Source organism: Phyllostomus hastatus, unplaced genomic scaffold, assembly GCF_019186645.2.
Source record: "Phyllostomus hastatus isolate PE091 unplaced genomic scaffold, TTU_PhHast_1.1 phas_contig_80, whole genome shotgun sequence".
Taxonomy (NCBI): domain Eukaryota; kingdom Metazoa; phylum Chordata; class Mammalia; order Chiroptera; family Phyllostomidae; genus Phyllostomus; species Phyllostomus hastatus.
The window spans coordinates 30,475,877-30,497,833 of record NW_025333960.1 but is presented as its reverse complement, the minus strand read 5'-3'; the positions used below and the strand labels follow the sequence as shown (position 1 = coordinate 30,497,833).

General features: G+C 47.2%; 1 protein-coding gene across 9 annotated transcripts in view; it reads right to left on the bottom strand.

The window, feature by feature from the left end:
• FHOD3 (formin homology 2 domain containing 3) overlaps nt 1-21,957 on the bottom strand; it is a 432,675-nt gene that overhangs the window by 143,674 nt on the left and 267,044 nt on the right. For all 9 annotated transcript variants that reach the window (XM_045850095.1, XM_045850098.1, XM_045850099.1 and 6 more), the window contains exons 7-9: nt 18,077-18,188; nt 11,147-11,241; nt 4,704-4,847 (exon numbers count right to left, since the gene is read on the bottom strand). In XM_045850095.1, the coding sequence (XP_045706051.1) occupies nt 4,704-4,847; nt 11,147-11,241; nt 18,077-18,188 (351 nt within the window). The remainder of the gene's footprint in view (nt 1-4,703; nt 4,848-11,146; nt 11,242-18,076; nt 18,189-21,957) is intronic.

The window sequence follows — 21,957 nt, the reverse complement described above, 5'->3', positions numbered from 1 at the left end:
TGTCCAGGAGCAACATATAAGAGAGGTGTCATGAGCACCAGCATCATTTTTTATGATGCTAGCATAACAGCACTGCCCCAACTGATAGAGATGGCAAACAAAAAGGAGAAGAGGAAGGCAGGGGAAGGATGAAGAGGAGACCAATCTTACTTATGAACTTTTGTGTACAAACCCTAACTAAATGAGTGTCTATCAGAATTCCAATGGCACATTTCTAAAAAGAACGCATCATGACCAAGAGGGTTATATTCCAGGAAAGCAAGGATGGTTAAAGGAATGAATTAAATATACAACTCAGAAATGTAGGAAAAAAACAACAAACTAAAATAAAAATGTATTGAGTCACAAAAACAGAAAAGCAGTATAAATCATACATAAATCAACATTATTACTTGAAAAAACCCAATGAAATAGGCAAACCACTAGTTGACCCAGAGGGAAAAAAAGGAAGAAATAACAAACACAAAAAGTGAGAAGTGAAAAATGAGGGGAAATCCTATTGACCCAGAAGAAATCAAAAACATTCATAAAAGATTATTTATATATTTCCTTGGTAATGAACTTAAAAATCTAGATGAAATGAATTTTCTAGAAAATGTAATTTACCAAAATTGATCCAAGTAAAGGCAGGAAATTTAAACAGACCAGTTTCCATAAGGAAAGGAATATATAGTTACCAAAAATATCCTCTCTCCCTCAACGCACACATGTGTGCGCACACACACACACACATACACACACATACTTTTCCAAGGGAATTCCATCAAACCATCAAAGACCAGACAGAAGAGAAGACAGAAAGAAAAACAACTTCTACAGTTTTACAAAGTATGAATAAAACAAGCACCTGTGAGAAGTCATGTGTGAGTGTGCACACACACACACAAAGTACAAGAACACTCATGGTAGCACAGTTGTGACACCAAAGCTGTTAACCAGCCAACCTCCATCAAGAGAAGAGCAGATAAGTAAGCTGGGATATGTTCATCAGCAGTGAAAACCCATGAGCTAGAAAGCCACATAACAACACGGGTAAGTCTCAAAAACATCAAGCAAAAGAGAAAATCAGAGAAGGATACAAATGACATGATTCCTGCTTCAAAAAAGACAAAATTAAACAATATGTTGTTTAGAGATATAGACTAAGATGAAGGAGTTAAAACAGCTGGCCTGTGACACTCCACTCCTTTTACAGGAGAGATGCTTCTGGGGAAAGAAGGAGGCAAGTGACCCCATCTAATCTCTTGTAAACATGCTAATAACCAGACTACCTAATAAACAGACTAATGATATTTGCTAAAATGAGAGTTCTTGTTTCTGGAATGCCCTTAGCAAGATGTCCCTGCTAAGGATTACTTACAGTAAATAGTCCCAGAATTTACAGATTTATGAGCCCTGACTCTCTGGGCTATGTAGTAGACATGTTTCACAACTAAAGACTATTCATGGGGTAAGGAGACCTGTGGACCTCACTTGGAGACTTTGTCTATGGTTCTGAGCCAGAGAGCACATGTTTGATGCACGGAGAAAGGACCTGGGGGTCATGAGGGTTGTCCCAGACCACGCCCTGCTTCTCTGCACTGCTACTGCCTCATTCTCAAAATTACTAGCACAGGTAGATACTGGGTAAGATCTCCGATTTTTCAGTTCTGATTGATAATCTGATCCTTTGTGTTAGCTCACAGAATAAGCTGTTTTCAGGCTAAATTAGGAAGAAAAGCAAGACGATAGTGCTGGGGAGCAGAGGAGACCACTAGAAAGACCTATAAAGGATAATTCCAAGTTACTCTGAATGTAACTGATCAGTTAGGTCATAAGTAGAGTGGTACAACTCATAGAATAGGGAAAAATATATTAAAGTTTATATCTGGTAAGTCTCTAGTATCTGGAATATCAAAATAATTATTACAACTCAATAGTAATAAAACAGCACAATTTAAAAATGAGCAAAGGGAATGAATAGTCACTTCTCAGAAGATGTACAAATGGACAATGGGCACATTGAAACATGCTCAGCATCACTAGTTGCCAGAGAAATACAAAGCAAATCAAAATGTACACCACTTCGTGCCCACTGGGATGGCTAGAATTTAAAAAGATGGATAATGATAAGCATTAAGGAGGATGTAGAGAAACTGGAACCCTCATTATATTCCTGGTGGGAAGATAAAATGGTGCAGCCATTTTGGAAAACAGTCTGGCTATTCCTCGAACAGCCGAACAGTCACCATATGACCAGCAGTTTCACTCCTAGGTATATGCACAAGAGCACTGAAAACGTACGTACACAATGTTCTTAGCAACATTATTTACACTAGCCAAAAGATGGGAATGACCCAAATGTCCATCACATGGTAAGTGGATAAACAAAATGGGACGCATCTGGACAATAGAATAGTAGTACAAAAGGGAACCAAGGGACTTGTAGCATGAACCAGTACATGTTGTAGCACATATATATGTTGCAGCATACATACATGTTATAGCATTTAGATGTATTGTGGTGTGTTGTGGTGTGTGCACATGACATGATGTGCACATGTGTTATGGCATGTACTGGCATGCACTACAGCATGTGTGCATCTTAACATGTTGCATGACAGATAGTCACACAGACCACGTGTTGGTTCCATTTCTATGAAGTGTCTATTTATATGAAATAAAAGACATCTGAACAGAGAGAGAGTAGATTAGTGGTTTGGGGTCTGAGGTGTCGGGGACAAAGAGGAATGAAGAGTGCTAATAGATGTGTGGTTTCTTCTGGGGGTGGTGAAAATTTCTGGAATATGACAGTGATGATGGGTATGCAATCTGGTGAATGTATTAAAACTCATTGAATTTTATACTTTAAAATGGTTAATTTTTTGGTATGACAATGATATCTGGGGGGAAATGAGAAAAAAAATAAAACACCACTGATGGTATATCCTCAGGGATAGCCTGGCTCACTCCATTACTAAGGGTAAGCTGGGGCCTGAATGAAGAAGCTTCCCTGTTCAAAGCCACACCAGCCGAGGGAAACCTGCCTCCAGATTCTGCCCCCTACTGGCCATGAAAGGAAATTGGGATGATGAGACTTAGTAAGAAGGAATATAATTTGCTATTCACAAAATGTGCTCTAACCTTCATTTGGAGTTCGGACAATAGTCACATCAGATAACTCTCAATAACTTTAATACCAAGTGGGCAGCTGACCTGAAATTAACCCACTGGGAGCAGTTAGGACTCACCAGGCCATTCAGCTATGATGCGCAACCCAAAGCAGCGTCCCTGCTTCATGGGCACGTGCCCTCGGCAACTATACAGGGCTCCGTCCTCACGCTCAGCAGGGCTCTGGGCTTGACTCAAAGCTCTGCTTTCACCATCCTGAAATTCTTATTAATTTTAACTTTCAACTTGTGTTTTACAAGTGAAGTCCACTGGGCCAAGGGAGCGTGTGCAGGCATAGAGGAAGTAGGTGTAACATGCACGTCACCATTCCTTGCACCCTCGAGCACAGAGTTCTATCAACCCATGGGACGAGGGAGTTCAGTGAGACTGCAAGCGAGCAGTACCGGGTGAGTGTGTTACACCCGGGACTGGCTGAGCAGAGTCACGGACAGCCCTGGAGGCCACACTCTCCAGGCAAACCAGGACTTGCTTTACATGAAGAGAGATGGCAACCCAAGGGCCCCATCCCGTCTTTTCTCAACGGTGTTACCTTTTTCCTGTGTTAGCCAACCACTTAGGCTGAAATGATGACATAAGAAAAATGAGAAGATAGGACAGCCCACAGCCCACAGTTCCTGTTCCTTTTAGCCTTCCTGACTCATCAGTAAGTTGAAGGTAGAGTGTTGACAGATTGAACACATATCAAAAAGAGAAGTAAAAATAGCTGTTAGTTTTGAACAGTGTTTCCACTGTTCTGGTAAGAACAAAATACCTGTGCATGCAGGAGTGACAAACTACCAAATTTTGCTGATTCTGCATACAGGTTAAATGCTCTTATAATTGCATTTTAAACTGGCATTGCACAATATAAAGAGGGGCTGTAAAATTCCTGTTAATATTTTTAAACCTTAACGTTTCTTTCCTTACAACGACATTAAATAGCCAAAACAAAACGAAACATTATAACAAGGTGAGAGAGACCGAGGAAGGAAGTAAAAAGATGTTTAGTATCTTTAACGGCAGTTTTTCCCATTTTATTTTGCCCACAAATTGTGTAGCAGGCCCTGCCTGAAGTTGCATCCCCAGCAGGTATGAGAAACAGGACTGCTGTCTGCCTGTCTCTCTGTCTTCATTTCTCTCTCTCTCTCTCTCTCTCTCTCTCTCTCTCTCTCTCTCTCTCAGCCTTGCTCTCTCTCTCAGCCTGAATGTAAGTACTGCTGGTAGAAAGCATGTTCTCTAAATTAAAATAGCAATAAATAAATAAATAAATGAGCAAGCACGCTACCAAGTTTCTACTAGATCAGTGTTTCTCCCACTGGAGTACACATCCCATTCACCAGGAGGTTTGCACAGCACAGAGTGCCGGGCCTACTCTCAGAGCTTCTGATTCTGCAGGTCTGGGCTGGGGCCTGAGCGCTTGCATTTGGACAAGCTCCCAGGTGTTTCAAGTGCTGCCACACCGCACTCAGAACCGCAGGTCTAGAGTACGTTTACCTGGGCCTTTGACATTTGTCCAAGCTGTGAGATGCCTTACAAAAGGCATGTTCTGTTACCTCGTAAATGTTCAACTGCTCCACTAAGTCCAGGTCAGTCCCTTTCTTGTTCAAGTGCCGCTGGGACACGGCTGCGATGCCCAGCTCCTCCAGGCAGTCTACCACGTCGTAGAAGGTGTCTTGGTCTGGCAATCCGGACAATGTCTAGACAAAGAAAGAACAGGGCACAGGCATGTCTTAGGGATCTGTCTCAAGGCTCACAAGGCATTTTTATTTTTTGCATAGTAGCCAGTGGCCATGATTATAACAATGTGGAACAAGGCAAGACAGATGACAAGTTCATTTGACAAAAGAGTTCTTTAGCAAAAGCAGAATGAACCCCAAGATCCCACCACCATAAGGTGCTGTGTACTCCCCTCCCCTTAAGTGTAGGCGGAGTACTCCCATGACTAGGCTACATTATATGGCAAGGGTGGAGGGGTTTTACAGTTGCCATTAAGGTCCCAAGTCAGCTGATCTTGAGCTAATGAAAGGGGAGACTGCCCAGGGTGGGCCTGACCTAATCAGGCGAGCCATCTAAAACTGGGCTGAGGTCTTTCGTGAACTCAGACACTAGAGAACGGTTCTCCTGCTCGCCCCAAAGCAGCAGCAAGCCACCATGAGTTGTACAGCTGCAAGGAAATGAGCTCTGCCAACAACCACAAAAGCCTGGAAGAGGACCCTGGGCCTCCGCTGAGACTCCAGCCCCAGTCAACACCTTGAATGCAGCTTTGTGAGACTCCGAGCAGAGGACCCAGCTAGGCAGTGCTGGACACCAGCCCGTGGAAACTGTGAGATGAGAAATCTGTGCTGTTTTAGGCTGCTAAGTTTGTGGTAATTGGTTACATGGCAATAGAAAACCAACACAGTCGGTGATCAGAAAGTCCTGTTAAGATCTATCTACCAACAGCTGGAGTGATAACAATTTAATGATTCCCTTTTCTTTCCATTTGGGAGGCCTTCCCCTTGGTCTGTGAAATTTAGGAAAACGTGAGAGATGTCAAAGCAGCACCTCAGAGACAAAAAAAAAATAAATAACCTAAGAAAAGAAAAGACTGACTTCTCCTTGTTACAGGAAGGATGATCTCAGATCAAGCCTCCTGTCAGAACTGGAAGGACCTTTTTAGGTGATTTACTCTAAGTCCCTTATCTTATAAATGAGGGAGATAAAGGTGGGGGAGGGGAAGAATTTGCCTGAGGTGACAGGAAGTTACTGAAGACTTGGAATCAACCCTGGGCTCAGAGCTGCTATCCTAGTGTCCTCCCCTCACACACTCATGCTCTCCACACAAATTATTCTGACCTTCAATTTCAGACACAGTCCCTATTTATTTCCCTAGCTTTGCATTTCTAGGAACCCTGCATACATATTTCAAAAGTGCTGTAAACATGGTGACTTGCCTTGGAAGAGAAAAACACCAATACTTTCCCAACAATCACTTCACAGCACCATCTTCCCTAACACTTCTATTTCGGGGCTATTCATATCAGAAAGAATGTCTTTATTTGTAATGCAAACAGTGCCCTTTTCCTTTCTAGGTGGAGCCAAGAGGATACAACTCACTGTTCTTTAGATCAGAGATGAATGAAAAATCACCGGGACCCAGCAGTTTAGTAAGTCGGGGTCCCAGCAAGGACACAGAACAGGGGGCTGGGAACCAGCTGACGCTGTAATAAATGGCGCACACACCTTAAGCCGCCAAGGGTGCAAGAGTGTGCATGTCTGCAGGCGCCAGGCCAGGCACTCAGTCACCAAGGCATTAGCAGGCACAAGGGTCCGCTGAGCTGAACAGCGTCCAGCTCCCAAAGCTAGTGGAAGAAGTAGGCACCCGTTCAAAGATGGCTATCATCGGAATAAGCCCATCCTTTGGTCTTAGTCTCTAGCACTTGGTTAAAAGATGAGGAGACGGAAAGGGCAACACCAAGGCCAGGCCAGGGCTAACAGCTGGAGGTGCCCTAAACTGACTGCTGAGTCCACCCAACACCAAATGCACAATCTGAGGAATGCACTGAATGGTGTTCCAGGCTAGATTGAAAGCTTCTGCACCACAGTGCAGGGGCTGGGATGTGCCACAGAGAAAGGGGCCACTGGCAATCTCCTCACCTCTCACTTCCCCTCCTTCCCTTTTTCCCTCCTGAGTTCTTTTTCTCAGAAGTTTCCAGGGGGTTGAATCCCTAGATCTAATCTCCATCACTTTAGTAAGCCCAACCATGATTGGTTGGGAGGGTTGCTATTAAATATTTAAACAAATAGGTCTATAGAACCAAACAGACTTATGGAGCCTTTGCTCAAAAACAGGCCAAGAATTGAGTGTAGTAAGAGGTCAGTTGTCATTTCCACTGTGAAAATTGGGGCGTGGGCCAAGCCTGCGCTCCCTCACCTTCCCTGTCCTTCGCCACAAACAAATACAGCATCTCTCTCGCCTGCACGGGCAGCGGACTACACGTCCCAGAAACACACTCACCTGTTTCAGCCCCTCTCTCCCATGCCGGCCATTCTGCCACACTCCCACCTCTCCACGGGCCCTGTCCTCCTGTTCCTACCAGCGCCTCCCCGCCACGGTGCCCACCTGTGGCAAGGGGGCAGCTAGTCCAGAACAGTCTGGGAAGCAAATCTCTCCTGACACCTTCACTCTCAAATGACCCCTCACGGCCTGCTTCCTGCTACCTCTCAGACCTCGTCCTGCCGGACCTTGTGGCAAGCGAATCTTCCACAGGGGAAGAAATCTCTGTGCTAAAGGACATTTTCGTCTCCTATCCCGGGGTTTTCACGGAGTCCATCAAACCAGTGCGGCCAAAGCCTGAACACAAATGTTCGTGGCAGCATTGTATGTGAAAGCCAGAAGCTCTAAACACCCCAGTCTCCTTCAGTGGGTGAAGGGTAGCAAACTGTGGTGTTACCTACACAGGGTCAGGCACCGCAGCAGAAAGGAGTGAACTATTAGTGTACCTGGTAACAGAGATGAATCTCTACCACTGAGGGAAGCTAACCTGCAAGGGATACATCCCACACGATTCCACGTGGCATTCTTAAACGGCAACACCATAGTGACAGAGAATGAACCAGTGGTTGTCAGGGCATGAAGAGGGGACTGGGATGTCATCATGACAACAGAGAGATTTGCAGGGAGATGTTCTGTATCCTAATTATGAAGGCTATCCTTAACTACATGTGTGTTAAAACTTACATAGCTAAAACCAAAGGGAAAAAGTCAATTTTTGCTGTAGGGTAATTAAAAAACAATAAAATGAAATATAAAAACAAAGGCAAATACTGAGCATGGATTCCATCCAGGCTGCTTCCTCCTTGGCCCTGCTGGAGCCGCGTCTCTCCCGGCAGCTCCCTGGAACCCTCCTTCCCCGAACTCGCCAGCCAGCCCCTCGGTAGCACCCCTGGTCACTCATCTTCCCATCTGCCTCAGCTCATTCTATGAGGTGGTCAATAGATGATGCCCCCCACCCCATCAAGTGGGGGGTTCCCACTGAGGGAATTTCAGCCGGGTCAAGACGAGGCACCACGTAACTTTGGCTTCCAAGGTAAGAGGTTGCTTCTGAAACTCCCTCAGACCTTCTGATGACATGGGCTGGGGCTGGGGGTGAGGATGGAGGTGGGGATTAATTAGTCTGGGTCTTGGAAGCCCCCCATTAACGTCCCTGTTTAACAGAGGCACATGTCAGCCTCAGAAAGGACATGAGCAGCCTAGAATTCAGTCCCCTTGTATTATCACAAAAATGTTAAATTTTTGAATTCCATATTTATTAGGACCTCTTTTATTATGTTGAAACAAAAGTTAGGGAAGCAATATAATAATTTACTAGATTTCAGAGTCTAAATTTTTTCCAGACGCACATAACATTTCCCTTCAGCATCTTGTCTGGGTCTCAGAGGACTGTCCTCACTGGGGCCGTGAGCACAGCTAAGATCCAACAGGAGACAACACAGCCGCTGTGGGCGCCAGCAGCCTGCTGACCTTTCTGAGGAAAAGACAACATTCTCGGTCATGTCGTCAGGACCTGCCTGGACTCCCCCGGGGCCAGAACTAACAAAAGATGGGTCAGAACTGCCAGACAGAAAGAGTAAGCGAGGAATTCCTGGACATTAAGTGCCGCACGAGGCCAAGGAAAGTGTGACACGCAGCGGGTCCCTGCCAGGGACTGGCGGCAGGACGGCCACGGCAGACCGGTGCTGCCAGGGCCAGTAGGGCAGCCGAGCACGGCCTCTGCCCGTGAGATGGGCAGCACCGACATGGAAAACACTGGGCAAGGGAGAAAATTCCATTTTTGCTGAATTCAGTGTTTTCCAAAACCATGTCAGTGACTGAAGATGACGGGAAATGGATGACCTTAACCTTAAAAAACCAACAGAAAATTGCTTTACAATTGCATGGTAAAACAAACTCACAGGTTTTTAAATGAACGTGAAATTATTGTCTACCAAAAAGTGGTGTTTGCTCTCCACCAGGACTGCAGCAGATTTTCCTGTGTCCTCACCAACAAATGCCTTCCGTTAAAAAGCATCTACTGCCGATGTGACCAGGGGAAATGTCGTGTTCTTTTACTGTGTGTTTCTTTTAATCCTCACAGATTTAAGGTTATTATTTTTTTTCCACTGGGTTCTCAATATATTTAAAATACTATCATTTTCTGCTCCATTTTTTGCAAATAATTTCCCAGTTTGTCACTTGCCTTTAGCTTTTATTTGTGGTTTTCATTTTTACAAATCAGACCTTAGCGTTTTGTGCACTGAGATATTTAAATCCTTTCCTTTGGAAATTTTCATGACTGGTGTTATTATTAAAGTAACCCTTTACCTATCAGAGACCAACCAATCTTCACATCGAGCTATTTCTCATTTTTCTATGGTTTGATCTATTACATTGAACTCTTTAATTAATCTGACATTGATTTTGGTATATGGTCAAAGTGTCTTTTTGTTTATTTCCATGTAGTAAGAGGTGCCCCAATAATAAATGAAGCTAGCCCAGCCCCCTTGATTCGGTCACAGCATGAGAAGTTCTGTGCACTGGGGGCGTGTTGGCATTCCTCTGGTCCCCCCTCATCTTCGTGCTGAGCAGAGAGCCAGGCTGCCTTGTTTTAATCCTGAGAGTGTGCACGACATTTCCATATCTAGTGGAAGTTACTCCTTATAGTTATGCTGCCCTCTCCTCTTTTTCCCCGGTTCATGAGGGAAAACGTTTCTCCAGTTACATTTCAGGAAGAGGTTCTGGGTGTTGCCCACGGGCCTGCACCCGGCAGCCTGTGGAGTGCACAGGAAGGCCCACGGTGGGCTGGTGTGGGGCCTGGGGTCCAGGGTGCAGCGATCTGGAAGAAATAACCACCTGACCCAGCCTCAGGTCTTAAGGAGGAAAGGATGGAGGTCCTGCCTGGAGGGAATTCCGGTCCCAAAAGTAGGCTGTCCCAGGCCAGCATGGGACCAACCCGCTGTCAGAGCAGCATCTCTGGGGGTGAATACTGAAGACTACAACGCCCTTCTAGGTGGTGACTAGGGAGGACAAAGATGGCAGGATGAGAGCACAAGGGTGTAGTCACCACCGTAAAAGGAGGATGAGACTGGCCCTACCCCCAGGAATTTTTCATTCAGCCCCCAGCAGTCAGAATTCAATAAGCAGTGGAGTAAGAGCCCCTTCATCTCTTCCTGACTGTGTACTATTTCCGTAGAGTAAACTTGCTAATTAACTTCTTAAGGAAAAATGTTTTTAAAGGGACATCTTCATAGGAAAAGTTGTTATAAAATTCTCTCTGTCATAGTTCTGGTTTTATTGGAGAAGACTGAAGCACGGGAAGCAAGCAGACACTCACGGGGCTTCACACATGTGTGCACCAGCACACATACCATGTGTGAGTGTAAAGGGTTTTCTCCTGAGGGGAAGCACACCACAGTTACAGTTCCCACCACTGTGATGGGGACTCTGGGATGTGACACTTGGTCAGAAAGGCAAATTCTAAGTTTTCACCCTGTATTAGTTCCCTAAGGCTGCCGTACCTAATTACCACAAACAGAGTGGCTTCAAACAACAGAAATGTATCCTCTCAAAGTTGGAGAGACAAGAAGTCTGAGAACAAGGTGTCGCAGGGTCACGCTCTCTCTGAAGACCCTCAGGGAGGGTTCTGCCTTGCCTCGTCCTGGACTGGCTGCTGGAGATCCTTGGCTTTCTCTTTAGCACCACTCGGCTTACAGGTGTATCACCCCGATCTCCACCCCTATCTTCACGTGGCTGTCTTCCTCACGGACATGTGTGCACATCGTCTTCCCTCCAGGTCTGTCTCTTCTCATAGGGACACCAGTCTTATTGGACTAGGGCCACCCTAATGACCTCATGTTAACTTGACTACATGACCCTCTATTTTCAAATAAGGCCTCATTCATAGGTAGGTACCAGGGATCGAGACTTCAATACGGCTTTTGGGGGAGACAATGCAACCCATAACAAACATTGACCAACCTTGTTCACTAAAGTCATTGCATAAACTAGCAGCTCCGTGTCAACCCCATCTTTTTCCTCCAGGATTTCCATGATATTTGACCAGGGTATGACTCCTAGAAGCAAAGCAAAATCATTAGGAACAGCAATTCCACATTCCTTATCCAACTCCCCTCCGAGTTTATCTACAGACTCTTCACCCACGGATGGCAGTGTCTCTCAGTTGCCAAATATCAAAGTGTGACACATGCTTCGAATGAGGTGACAATACACCCCGTTATCCTTGTCCACTTGAAAATGAATATTCTTCATTGTCAAGAGGCCTATCAATTTGCTTGGAAGGTTCCTTTATTTTAATTATGTGACTTTCAAAAAGTTCATTCATATGCAGTTTTTTAGGCCATGTGTTACCCTCTCCAAGTACAGAAACTCTTGAAGAGCTCTCTCTGTGCAACAGCATGCTACACTCTGACCTCCTGCAAGGGGAAGGGATGCGGGAGCCATTCGAGTGTTAGCAGTGGGCTCCAGGAACTCATAGTGAAACTTGAGTCTAGCAAACATTTCAAGAACAGAAGTACATTATCTGTATTTAACCAAGGCACAACTACTGTCTAAGCATAAACAAGGTACAAGGAACTGGGTCTAGTGGGAGGCTGCCCTTGAGAGTTTTAGCATCTAATGGGGCAGTTAGGTCTAAGCACCAGAACACATGTCAGCACAGAGTGAAAGCACTCAAAAGGCAAGAACACTTGTCGACGCCTGCCACTCAGCCAGGGAGGTCTTGGTGCAGAGGTGGTTCCTAAGTGGGGCTCTGCAGGCACAGGCTCATGGGTGGTTATCCTCTGGCTCCAGGAGGAAGTAGAAAGACCCTGCACATCAGCACTGCCAAGGCCATGGCCACTAAAGGGACAAAGTACCCTGACACATTTCCTGTCCCTGAGACAAATATTTGAAGTGTTGCCCTGTCCTGGCGTGGCTGTGTGGAACACGAAGCCCTTTCCTGCTTTCTCTATAAAGATCTCAAGGATATTGTTTATTTTTTGCTGATGAAAGTAAATTCTAAATGAACCTAAAACCAGTGGCTTCTGAGTGCTGGTTCTTGGACGGGTTGTGTCGGAGCTGAAACGTCTGCTGAAAAGGGAATGGAGATCCCTGAGAAGGCACGACATGGGTTAAGCTGGGGCAGTTTAGAACCAGGAGGTACGTGCACACAGTAAGAAAAGGAGAGAAGACAGAGTGCTTTTAAAAAGGAACAGGCACCTCCTGTGCATGAGAAAGACAGAGATGTAGTTTGATGTAGAGATCCATTGGCTCTCCAGCAAGTGAACAGAAAGCCTTTTCCTTGAGCCACGTTACCCAGTTGGTCAGAATGAGACAGGCTTCCATACCCTTTCAAACCCTGAACACAAGAGCATGAGCCTTTGCCTGTTAACTACTGAATTATCTTCTTGCTGATACTTAGACTATGTGGAAGTCCTCACCTGTTCTTCAAACCCCAGCCAAGTAACCACTTCTTCCCTCAGGACAGTCAATCAACGTGGTTCGTAGGTCTTGGGTCTCACTGTCCAGGGGCAGTTCAAGCACTTGAGGTGCCCGTGCTTGTGTTTGTAACAGTAAGAAGAGCAACTTCTATTATTCACACTCAGCACCCAACCTCAGCAGATAACACACGCCCACGTATGGTTAAAGGGAAGACTGTGCAGGAGAGAAAGCACTGAAGCTAGGAATGTTGGTGGTGCTGTTGGGCCCAGAACTGCATCTGAACACATTGGAGCCAAAGGTGCCAAACAGAGCAAGGGAAGAAAAGGCCGAGAAGCAAAGGCAAGCACCTTGCAGAGGGGGAAGTAGCCAGATTATATCCCCTCTCTCCTGACATGTAGACGGACACACCTGTGCACCATTTTCTCCTTTGTAATGAAAACACGCAAACACTAGCTTGATTTAATTGAAAAGCATGTTCTTCAGCTAAGATATCTGATTCTCTCATTACTAGTTAAGGATTTCAAGTCTGTAAACTAGGATATATTCATACACTGTTGGAATGAAGGTTCATTCTACTTTGATTGTTGAAGGGACAGAAAATGGGAAATATTCAGAAGAATGAAGGTGAAGGCAAGAAAACATTTTGGTCCAACATGGTGGCCTTGGGCAGGCTCAAGCTGGCCAAGGTCAGGCACTAGCAGCTGTACCCTTCCCACTAGTGGCCACTGGCCAGAACTAAGGGGTCCAGTTCACCCCAGCAGCACAGCCTTTGCTTGGCCTATACAGTGAGTGTGTGTGTGTGTGTGTGTGTGTGTGTGTGTGTAGGAGGAGGTGTCCTGTTTCAGAATCAGAAACCATACAGTCTTACTCCTTCACATACCAGAAGAAGAAACTGAGCCCTGGAATGGTGGAATGAATGGTGGCTCAGGACATGCATCTGTATCGGAGTGATGGAATCAACCTCATAGGATTGCTCTGAGGTGCCACTGAGATAAAGCACTTCACCTTTTTTTGCCTTAGCACTGACGAAGCAGTACACTAGAAGACAATCACCTACTCAATCATGATCCCTCCCCCACCCCTCTCTGACTCCACCCCCAATCACTGCAGTGAGTGCAGGCTCCCTGAGAACCTGTTTTATTTTTTCTCTGATGTTTCAAGCACACAGCTGGCATTTAAATATTTACCAGAGATATAAAAAGTTGTTGCATGGGAAATTGTTAGCATAGTGTCTGTACATGGTAGGCACAAGAATATCAGTAGCTGTAATGGTGGTGGGGGTGGGGATGCCACCCCCAGAGGGCAGGCTCCCAGGCAGGCCCCGCTTCCCACCAAACCACAGTGCCTCTCCTCAACCCAGAATCAATTGCTCAGTACTTTCCTCCTTGGTCTCTGTATTAAATCCCAAAGGAAACGATACATTTAGCACAATGCCTTGTACAAGAGTTGGTCTAATACTTGAACAGACGGTCCTCACAGTACATTCCACGTCTTTCAGCACGACTGATGAACACACTTAACGTACATACTCCGGCCATAAATACTAATGGAGACAGAGCTCGAGTTGTCAACCCCTAACTTCCACTGTGCTCTGTGCGCTCTTCACAGATCAGTACATCCTCCAGCAGAAGTCAGGGACGGGACAGATTGAAAGGGAGGCTGGGTATCTTCCCTGTTAATCACGTGTGGAACAAATGTTCAAGAATTATGTCATATTTCATCACCTCACATTCAAATGAAAAACGGAACTTCTTCAAAAGCAGTACCAAAAAAAAAGCAGTACTGCACCGAATTAGTGCTGACTTAACAATTTATGACTGAAATTTCAAAACAGGTTACCCAGGCGGGCCACTTGCCCCACCCTCTGTCTGTCTGTCTGACGGGCAAACGCAGCGAGTCAGAGGGAAGGGCCCCCTCCCCAGGGCTGCAGAGGCCTCTCCACCCGCTCCCTGTGGATCGGCACAAGGAATTCGCAAGGGAAGGGAGTCCCTGTCACAGCAGAATGACAAAGCGAGTCCCTCTCGCGGGCCTGCACACACGCTTCACTGCCTTCCGACCTTTTTGCCAGGCCCCGTCCTGGCAAAAGACGCATGGCAAAAGGCACATGTCCACTGGAAAAAGAAAGTGACTTCAAGATCCAACCCAAACAGAAGATGATTCAACAGCCTGAGCAGACATGTGTGTCTGCTTTAATTTTTTTTTTAAATTTGAGGAAAGATGGCCACTGCTTTGTCTGGGGGGAGAGACTGAGGACAGTGCAGAATCTCTGTTCGTGCGTGCCCCAGGGACCGCCTGAGACTCACCTTTCATTCCAGCCCCGGAGCAAAAGTGCCCATTGTCTGCCTCAAACTGGGCATTTTTCATTTTCATTAAGTCATAAATATGTATGAGTCCCTATGTAGGACTGAAACCCCTCCGCTTTTTTGTGGGCTCCCTAATTGGACCACTCGTGGTCAAAGTGGCCCAAGGGCAAACTGTCCGCACTCACACAATGAGCCCTTCTGGTTAACGTACGAGTAACATTCATAAAGCCCCTAGGGGAATTTATTCTGGGACAACTCCATTTGCTGTTGGTGGAAGTAATTTTTGAAGACATGTAGATTATTTGTTGGTTTTCTGTGTTGACTCTTTGAATCTGATTGTTTTCATCCCCCCAAAGAATTCCTTTCTATTAAAATGAACCAGTCTATACTTTAACAACCCCATTCTCCACCCTGTCTCCCCAGAGGAATGTGTCTAAAGCCACTTGAGGAGTAAAATTTATGCCTAAACGTGTGCACAGTGGACATGCTCGGCTGGCCCTCGGTCAGCGCCGGCACCTCTGTCTTCGCTCACCCAGCTGAGAAGGAAGTGGGCAGCTGCTGCCAGCCCTGCCGGTGGAAACACACCTGGGAGGCATGTTGCTCTCTGCAAACACCATGGTGTATTTATATGTTTAATTCCACCGTGGGACTCAGGAATGCTTTTCCTAGCAGTAAAATAGGATGATGTTATACACATGCATTATAAAATTATGGCTAAGACCACACATGTCCGTAGAGAAACACGCTGTTGAACCACATATGATAAGCAAAGTCCTAATTTTTTTCCAATAGTGATATTCCTTTCTCCCCCTAGCTGCTGGTGCTCAGTAGCAGAAAGATGACAGTAGGTGCCTACAACTTAATTTTACAGCCCCCCAAATGAAGTTAAGTAAATAATCTATTAGCTTCTTTAATTTTTTTTTAACAAATTGGGGAAAGACGGCCATCATTTTATCTCAAAGGAGAAACTGAGTACAGCCCAGAGCCTCTGGCTGGGAGAGTGGATGGAGCCCTGAATGAGGGTGCCATGCCCTGGGTGCATCTCAGGATCACTCTCCTGGCCCACAACGTACCTTGTACGAAATGTGAAGCCCAAGGAAGGAAACTCTTGAGCTCCCAAGTCTACAAAGTCAGAGCATAACCCCAAGGTCATGAGAAGACTGGCCCCTTCTAACATGACAAAGGCTCAGGGTTACCTGAAATTTAGGACAGGACAATGAAGAGTCCGTTCACCATTCTAAAGTAACCCCCAGAGCTGGGGAATGGAGCATGACTCCTCTAAGTGTGAATGAAAGGATCCACCTCGCTCTCTTCCCAAACACCCATCTTTGGCCCTAAATCTCATTCACTGGCCTTGCAAACACCAACCCTGGTTTCTGAGCCATGGGCAGTTTTCATATTGGATCCACAGCTGGCCCCGTGATCCACAGTTGGCCGTAAGGGATTCCAAATCTAACAGCAGATGGCAACATGCTATAGGAGAAAGAAACACAAAGGCCTGCCCTGGTCTGGAGCCCATCTTCCAGACTCACAGCCCCTGCCCATCCATGAGGATTTGTCTCTGTTACACACATCCGCGCAGAGGCCTGGAGTGGGCCCCGGCCTGCAATCTGCCATGTGGGGAGCTGGCATCTGCCTGTGCATTCAGGGGGAAAGTATGGGAGCCCAGTGTATGTCTCTGGATGGTTTTCATTAACTTATATTCCAATTTGCAAAGTAACCAGTGATCTAGCTTCTTTCACCTTTGAATTTAGCCCTGGAAGTGGGTCTCAGCGCAACACCGAGTCACAGACACAAGTGATTTGAATCCAAGGAGGCTATTTAGAGCCCTGGTTTCCTTTTGACAGTTGTATCTTGGCTGATTTGTTCATAAGCACGTGCACAGACACATGCACGAAACCATAAGGAAACACATCACCGTGTTAACACTGTTTCTGTCTGGTGAGATTAGAGGTGATGTTGCTATTGTCTTCTTTATACTGCTTTTTTTTAAAACAATTTTTCTACATAGAGTATTACTGTCATAATCAAAAAATAAACATTATCAAGTTTTTGTTCTTTGAGTTTTGCTGGGATGATGATGAAGAAGAAAGGAAGAAGGAGGAGGAGGAAAGAAGAAGAAGGAGAAGAAGAAGAAAAAGAAGAGGAAGAGGAAGAAGAGGAGGAGGAGGAAAAGGAGGAGGAAGAGGAAGAGAAAGAAGAAGAATCATCTTACTGGTGAAGAACCAAAAGTTGTTTGTTGTTTTTTTGTTTTTAAAAGGAACAAAACAAAAAGGCTGAACCTCTTAGTTTCAGGCTTCACAGTGTTATAGGGGCCACAGCACAGTACACACTAAACCAAATCCAAAGCTGATTCTTCAGCAGGTGTGTAAGGCAGGCCAGCTAGGGGCCAGGACACCAACAGGGGAGCCAGGCAGCCTGTCCTCAGGCAGGGCACTCGCTCAGGGGAGACGGGCCATGAAAACGACCCAACAGAGAAGAAGGCCACACGGGGGCTTTGAGAGCACATGGCCGTCTGACCCAGGATAGGGAGGGTGTGGTTCAGGCCAGCTGGGAGATGGGGGTGGTAGGTGGACAGGGGCTGGACAGCACAGGTCAGATGAAGAACTTTGACCTAATCCTGGTGGCACTGGGAGCCATTGGCAGGTATTGGGTAGTGAATGATGTGACCAAATTTGTGTTTTAGAAGAATCTTTCATCTGCAGAGGCTGGGGTAGCACTTTGGGGAGGCAAGGGGTGCCAGGTGAGAGATGGTGAGGGACCCCAGCAGGGAAGGGACATGGGGTAGAGGCAGGGGTACAACCAGGGGTCAGAGCCAATAAAGCATGTGTGAAAGGAGGGGAGGAAGGAGCCAAGATAAGCTGGGCAAGATGGGAAAGGAGGAGAAACAGCTGGTCCCTGTGTGTGTTCAGGGAGTGAGGACAGAGCATAAAGACAAGCTCAGAGTCAGGCCTGTCCTGGGTGTGCCTATGAGTGCTGCCAAACCTCGTTCTGTCTCTAATCTTTATGTACTTACTATCCCCCCAAAACATGTTTCCTGCAATGCTCGGTCCACACTAAGGGAATTCTGTTTATTCCTAATCCTGTTTTGAACATGTGAAAAGTAGAAGACTTCCTACATCAGATATTTTTACCTTGATGAAACGAGGGGGCTGGGACCACTCACCTCGTTTCGTGTCAACGGCAGAGACAGCCTGGACCAGAAGAGGCGCATTTGACTCCGAGTACTCCACGAAGACGAGCAGCAGCTTCAGGGCTGTCTTCACCACCAGGCGGAACTGCGCAGAAAAGAAACCATCACGTAGGGGCAGACGCAGCCGTGTGCACCGAAGGCCTCGGCTCCTAACAGCAGCTGGCACCCAGAGCTCGCTGCAGGCCAGGTGCTCCCCTCAGCTTACACACAACTCTCCACTGGAGCCTCAGGAGGCAGGACCAGAATTTGAAGCCAGGGCCTTTGGCCCCTGAGCTCACACCCCGTGGTCTCTCAGTATCCCAGGTAGGGACTGCTGAAGCACTTACAGGAGTTCCCCCTCATCCATGGGGGTGCACGCCAAGATCCCAAGTAGATGACGGAACCCACAGATGGTACCAAACCCTTTGTGCTATGTTTTTTCTTTTACGTACAAATGTACAATAAAGTTTAATTTACAAATCAGGCGTAGTAAGAGATTAACAATAACTTATCATTAAAAGGACACCTATAACAACACACCGTAATAAGTTACACGAAGATGGTCTCTCTCTCTCACTGTTCTATACTCATGCTCCTGCCTGTGATGATGCAAGATGATACAAGGCCGGCCCACATGATGAGATGAAGTAGGGTGCATGGTGTACACATCAGGACGTAGGATTGGGCTCCTGCAAGGGTGACTTGAACACGAGCACTGCAATGGTGTGGCCATCGTTCTGATAAACTGAGATGGCTATTAAGTGACCACCTGGCAGGGTGCGCATGTACAGTGTGGACACCCTGAACAAAGGGGTGATTTCTATCCATATCCTGGGGGGCATGCAGCAGGACAGCACAAGATTTCACCATGCGACTCAGACTGGCAAGCAATTTAAAAGTCATGAATTGCTTATTTCTGGAATTTTCCACTTAATATTTTTAGACCACAGTTGACTATGGGTAACTAAAACCACAGAAAGCAAAACCACAGAAAGCAAAACCACAGATGAGGGGGAGGGGCAATTACTGTACTTGGTTTTTTTAAGACTGGAATATTGTGAAGAAGGAATGATCACAATTCTCATTTTTCTGGTAAGGGCACAGGGGCCAGGAGGCTCGGTGACTTGTCCAACGTCACAACAGCTGGCTCATGCGAGCAGGAATCTGAACCACATCCCGTTGTTAAACCTGAGCAAAGAAGGCCATCCGGCGCCTAAAACCCACCCTTGCTGGGCCCGGAGCATTTGTGAGGAGCCACACACAGCCCAGGCTCCCTCCTTCACACAGGCCACAGGTGACATGCCCAGAGAGATCCCCAAACCTCCCAAGTCCAGTGCAGCCAGCCCTGGACTGTGGCAGCCTGGGAAGATTTCAGGTCAGCTCAGTCCCTGTGCCCACAGACGCTGCTGCAGGCTTCACCCGCCATCTCCTTTTCTAGGCCCGCTTCCTCCCAAGAACCTCCACCTCGGGACACTCACATGCTAACTAACCATCTACTGTAAATGGTTCATCTAACGCCCCAGCCCCAGCAGTTTGTCTGTCAGTGCCCTGGCCCCCACAGGCAGCTACCCCGTACAGGACAGAGGGGCTTATTTGCACTGTGTCTGCAGGGCCTAGAATGGCATTTGGCACAGAGTGGGCTCAGCGATGTTTCCTCAATGAACAGATGAGTCGATAATGACCCTCACCTCCACCACCGTGGGTATGGAGAATCGGCTCCAGGCTCTCCACCTGCAGCCCAAGGAAGACCCAGGCCCTCCTGCAGGCATCTTCTTATATCAGAACATTAGGGTCAGGTGGAGACTTCACAGAGAACCTGGAGCGCTGTGCTCTCCCCGCAGGGAACAGGGTAAGAGTGGCACCCACCCTAAGTCATGTCCCCAAAATCACGCAAGCACCTCCACTCCACTGTCCTTTTCTCCTCTGTCACATTGCCCTAGTAAACCATCTGTCTTTTCCTGGAATCCACATTTCTCTCCAGCCAGTCCTGTGGTTCTCAGCTCCCCTCTGTAGGGAAACTTCTCAAAAGAGCTGTCATACTGCTGGTTCCACTTCTTCACTTCCCGATGACGCTCAACCAAATTCAGTGCAGCTTCTATCACCACCGAGCACATTAAATTACTCTTAAGGTTGCCCATGACCTCCATGCAGTCAAACCCAATGGCCTCTTCTCTATGCTCCTTTTAGCTCAGTGAATTGCCCTCTCCAGAAACAATATCCCCCTTCCACGGCTGACCCAGGCTCCTACCTGAATGACCCCCTCTTTGCTGGCTCCTTCTGTGGTGCTCAGTCAACCTCTAGGTGAGAAGAGGCCTCCGAGTGCACTCCTGTGCCTTTTCCTTCTCTTTCCTCACCATCTCTCGGTTTGAAGTCTCACCTGTGACTCAGTGCTAACTGCTGCTTCCCAGGCTTAACCTAACTCCTGGTCCAGGTGACTGCACACTCACCTGACCCCTGACACCCGCACTCGGATGCTAACAGGCACCTCATATTCAATGTGGCCAAAAGAGAACACTTGATTTTTATTCATGCTCACTCCATCCCACCTACCACTCCCAGCCTGTTCCTTGCACAGTCCCCATCTCATTCCAGGGACCCGCCACCCCCTGAGTGGCAGGTGGGAGTCCCCCTGAACTTCGCACACCCTGTTCTCACAAGTCCATTGGCCAGTGTGACAGAGCCTGCTTCGAGAGCTGCCCTGGCTCCATCCACCTCTCCGCCTCCCTGTCCACAATGGACCACTGTGACAGCCTCCTAAGTGTATACATCCAGCCTTGTCCCCTACAGTCCTGTCACTAAACAGCAGCCAGAGTGACCACCACACTCTCACCCCCCACCAGCTCTGCAGCGCCCTCATGAGACAACCCACTCTTGCAGGGTTTGGGTCCTGTCCCTCTCCCTCCTGCCCAGTTTGCCCCTACCTTTCTTTAGTCATGTGACCCTATGTTTTTAACATACTGAAGTGTGTTTACGGTTGAGTCTTCTTGTTGGCTATTCTTCAACCAGTCACCATGGAGTGGCCTTGTCCTACCCTTCAGGCCTGAGCAATTTCCGCTCATGGGAGGTGTCTTCCTGACCACTTCATCTAAAGGAGCCCCATGGTCACTCTCACATCACCCGGTGTTCTCCACATCCCTCATTACGACCTGAAATTGCTGCACATGCGTTTGTTCTCCTGATGCTCCTCTGTGGCCCCGCCTAGCACACAAGCCCCTGTGGCAGAGACGTTTAATGGGACACACCGGGAGCAGCAGCATCTGTCCCCCAGAGCTGCTCAGTCAGCGCTGCACAGGGAGGCAGGCGGGCACGCCCTTCCCACAGAGGCTTCGTCTGCAAGTCTGTCCCCCTTACACTGTGGGAAGCAAGTCACTCTGGCCCCGGCTCCCACTTCCTCACCCCGTCGCAGTCCCCAGCAAAGCCGAGGCCCCTACACAACTACACGGAGGACAAGCAGTACCTTGACCTTCATGGTTACATCCTTACCACACTGGGGATTAAGTTCTTTGGAGGGCTTTCAGCTCTTACGGGCACTTCACCTTCAGAACTTGAGTCCTGCATTTGGTCCTCTGTTGCCTGAGAAGGAATAAACTAAATTCCAGAGTGTTTTTCTCACCAACTACAAGGTTGGGGGTAAGAAGAGAAGGCATGGCATAATGAACTGCACTATCTTTGTACATTTAGAGCCGAAGACATTTCTTCAAGTAAATAAAACACCCAGCAAGTCCAGGCCTGGTGACTTCCTCAGTGGGCGGACTGTCATTATGTGGTTTAAGCCTTCTCAGTGTCTTGCTGGGAAAGAACCTGGCTGCTGCCCAGCCCTGCTCCCCCTTAGCTGCTCTCAGCAGGGCCCCTCACACCCATTTCATCAAGCCTTC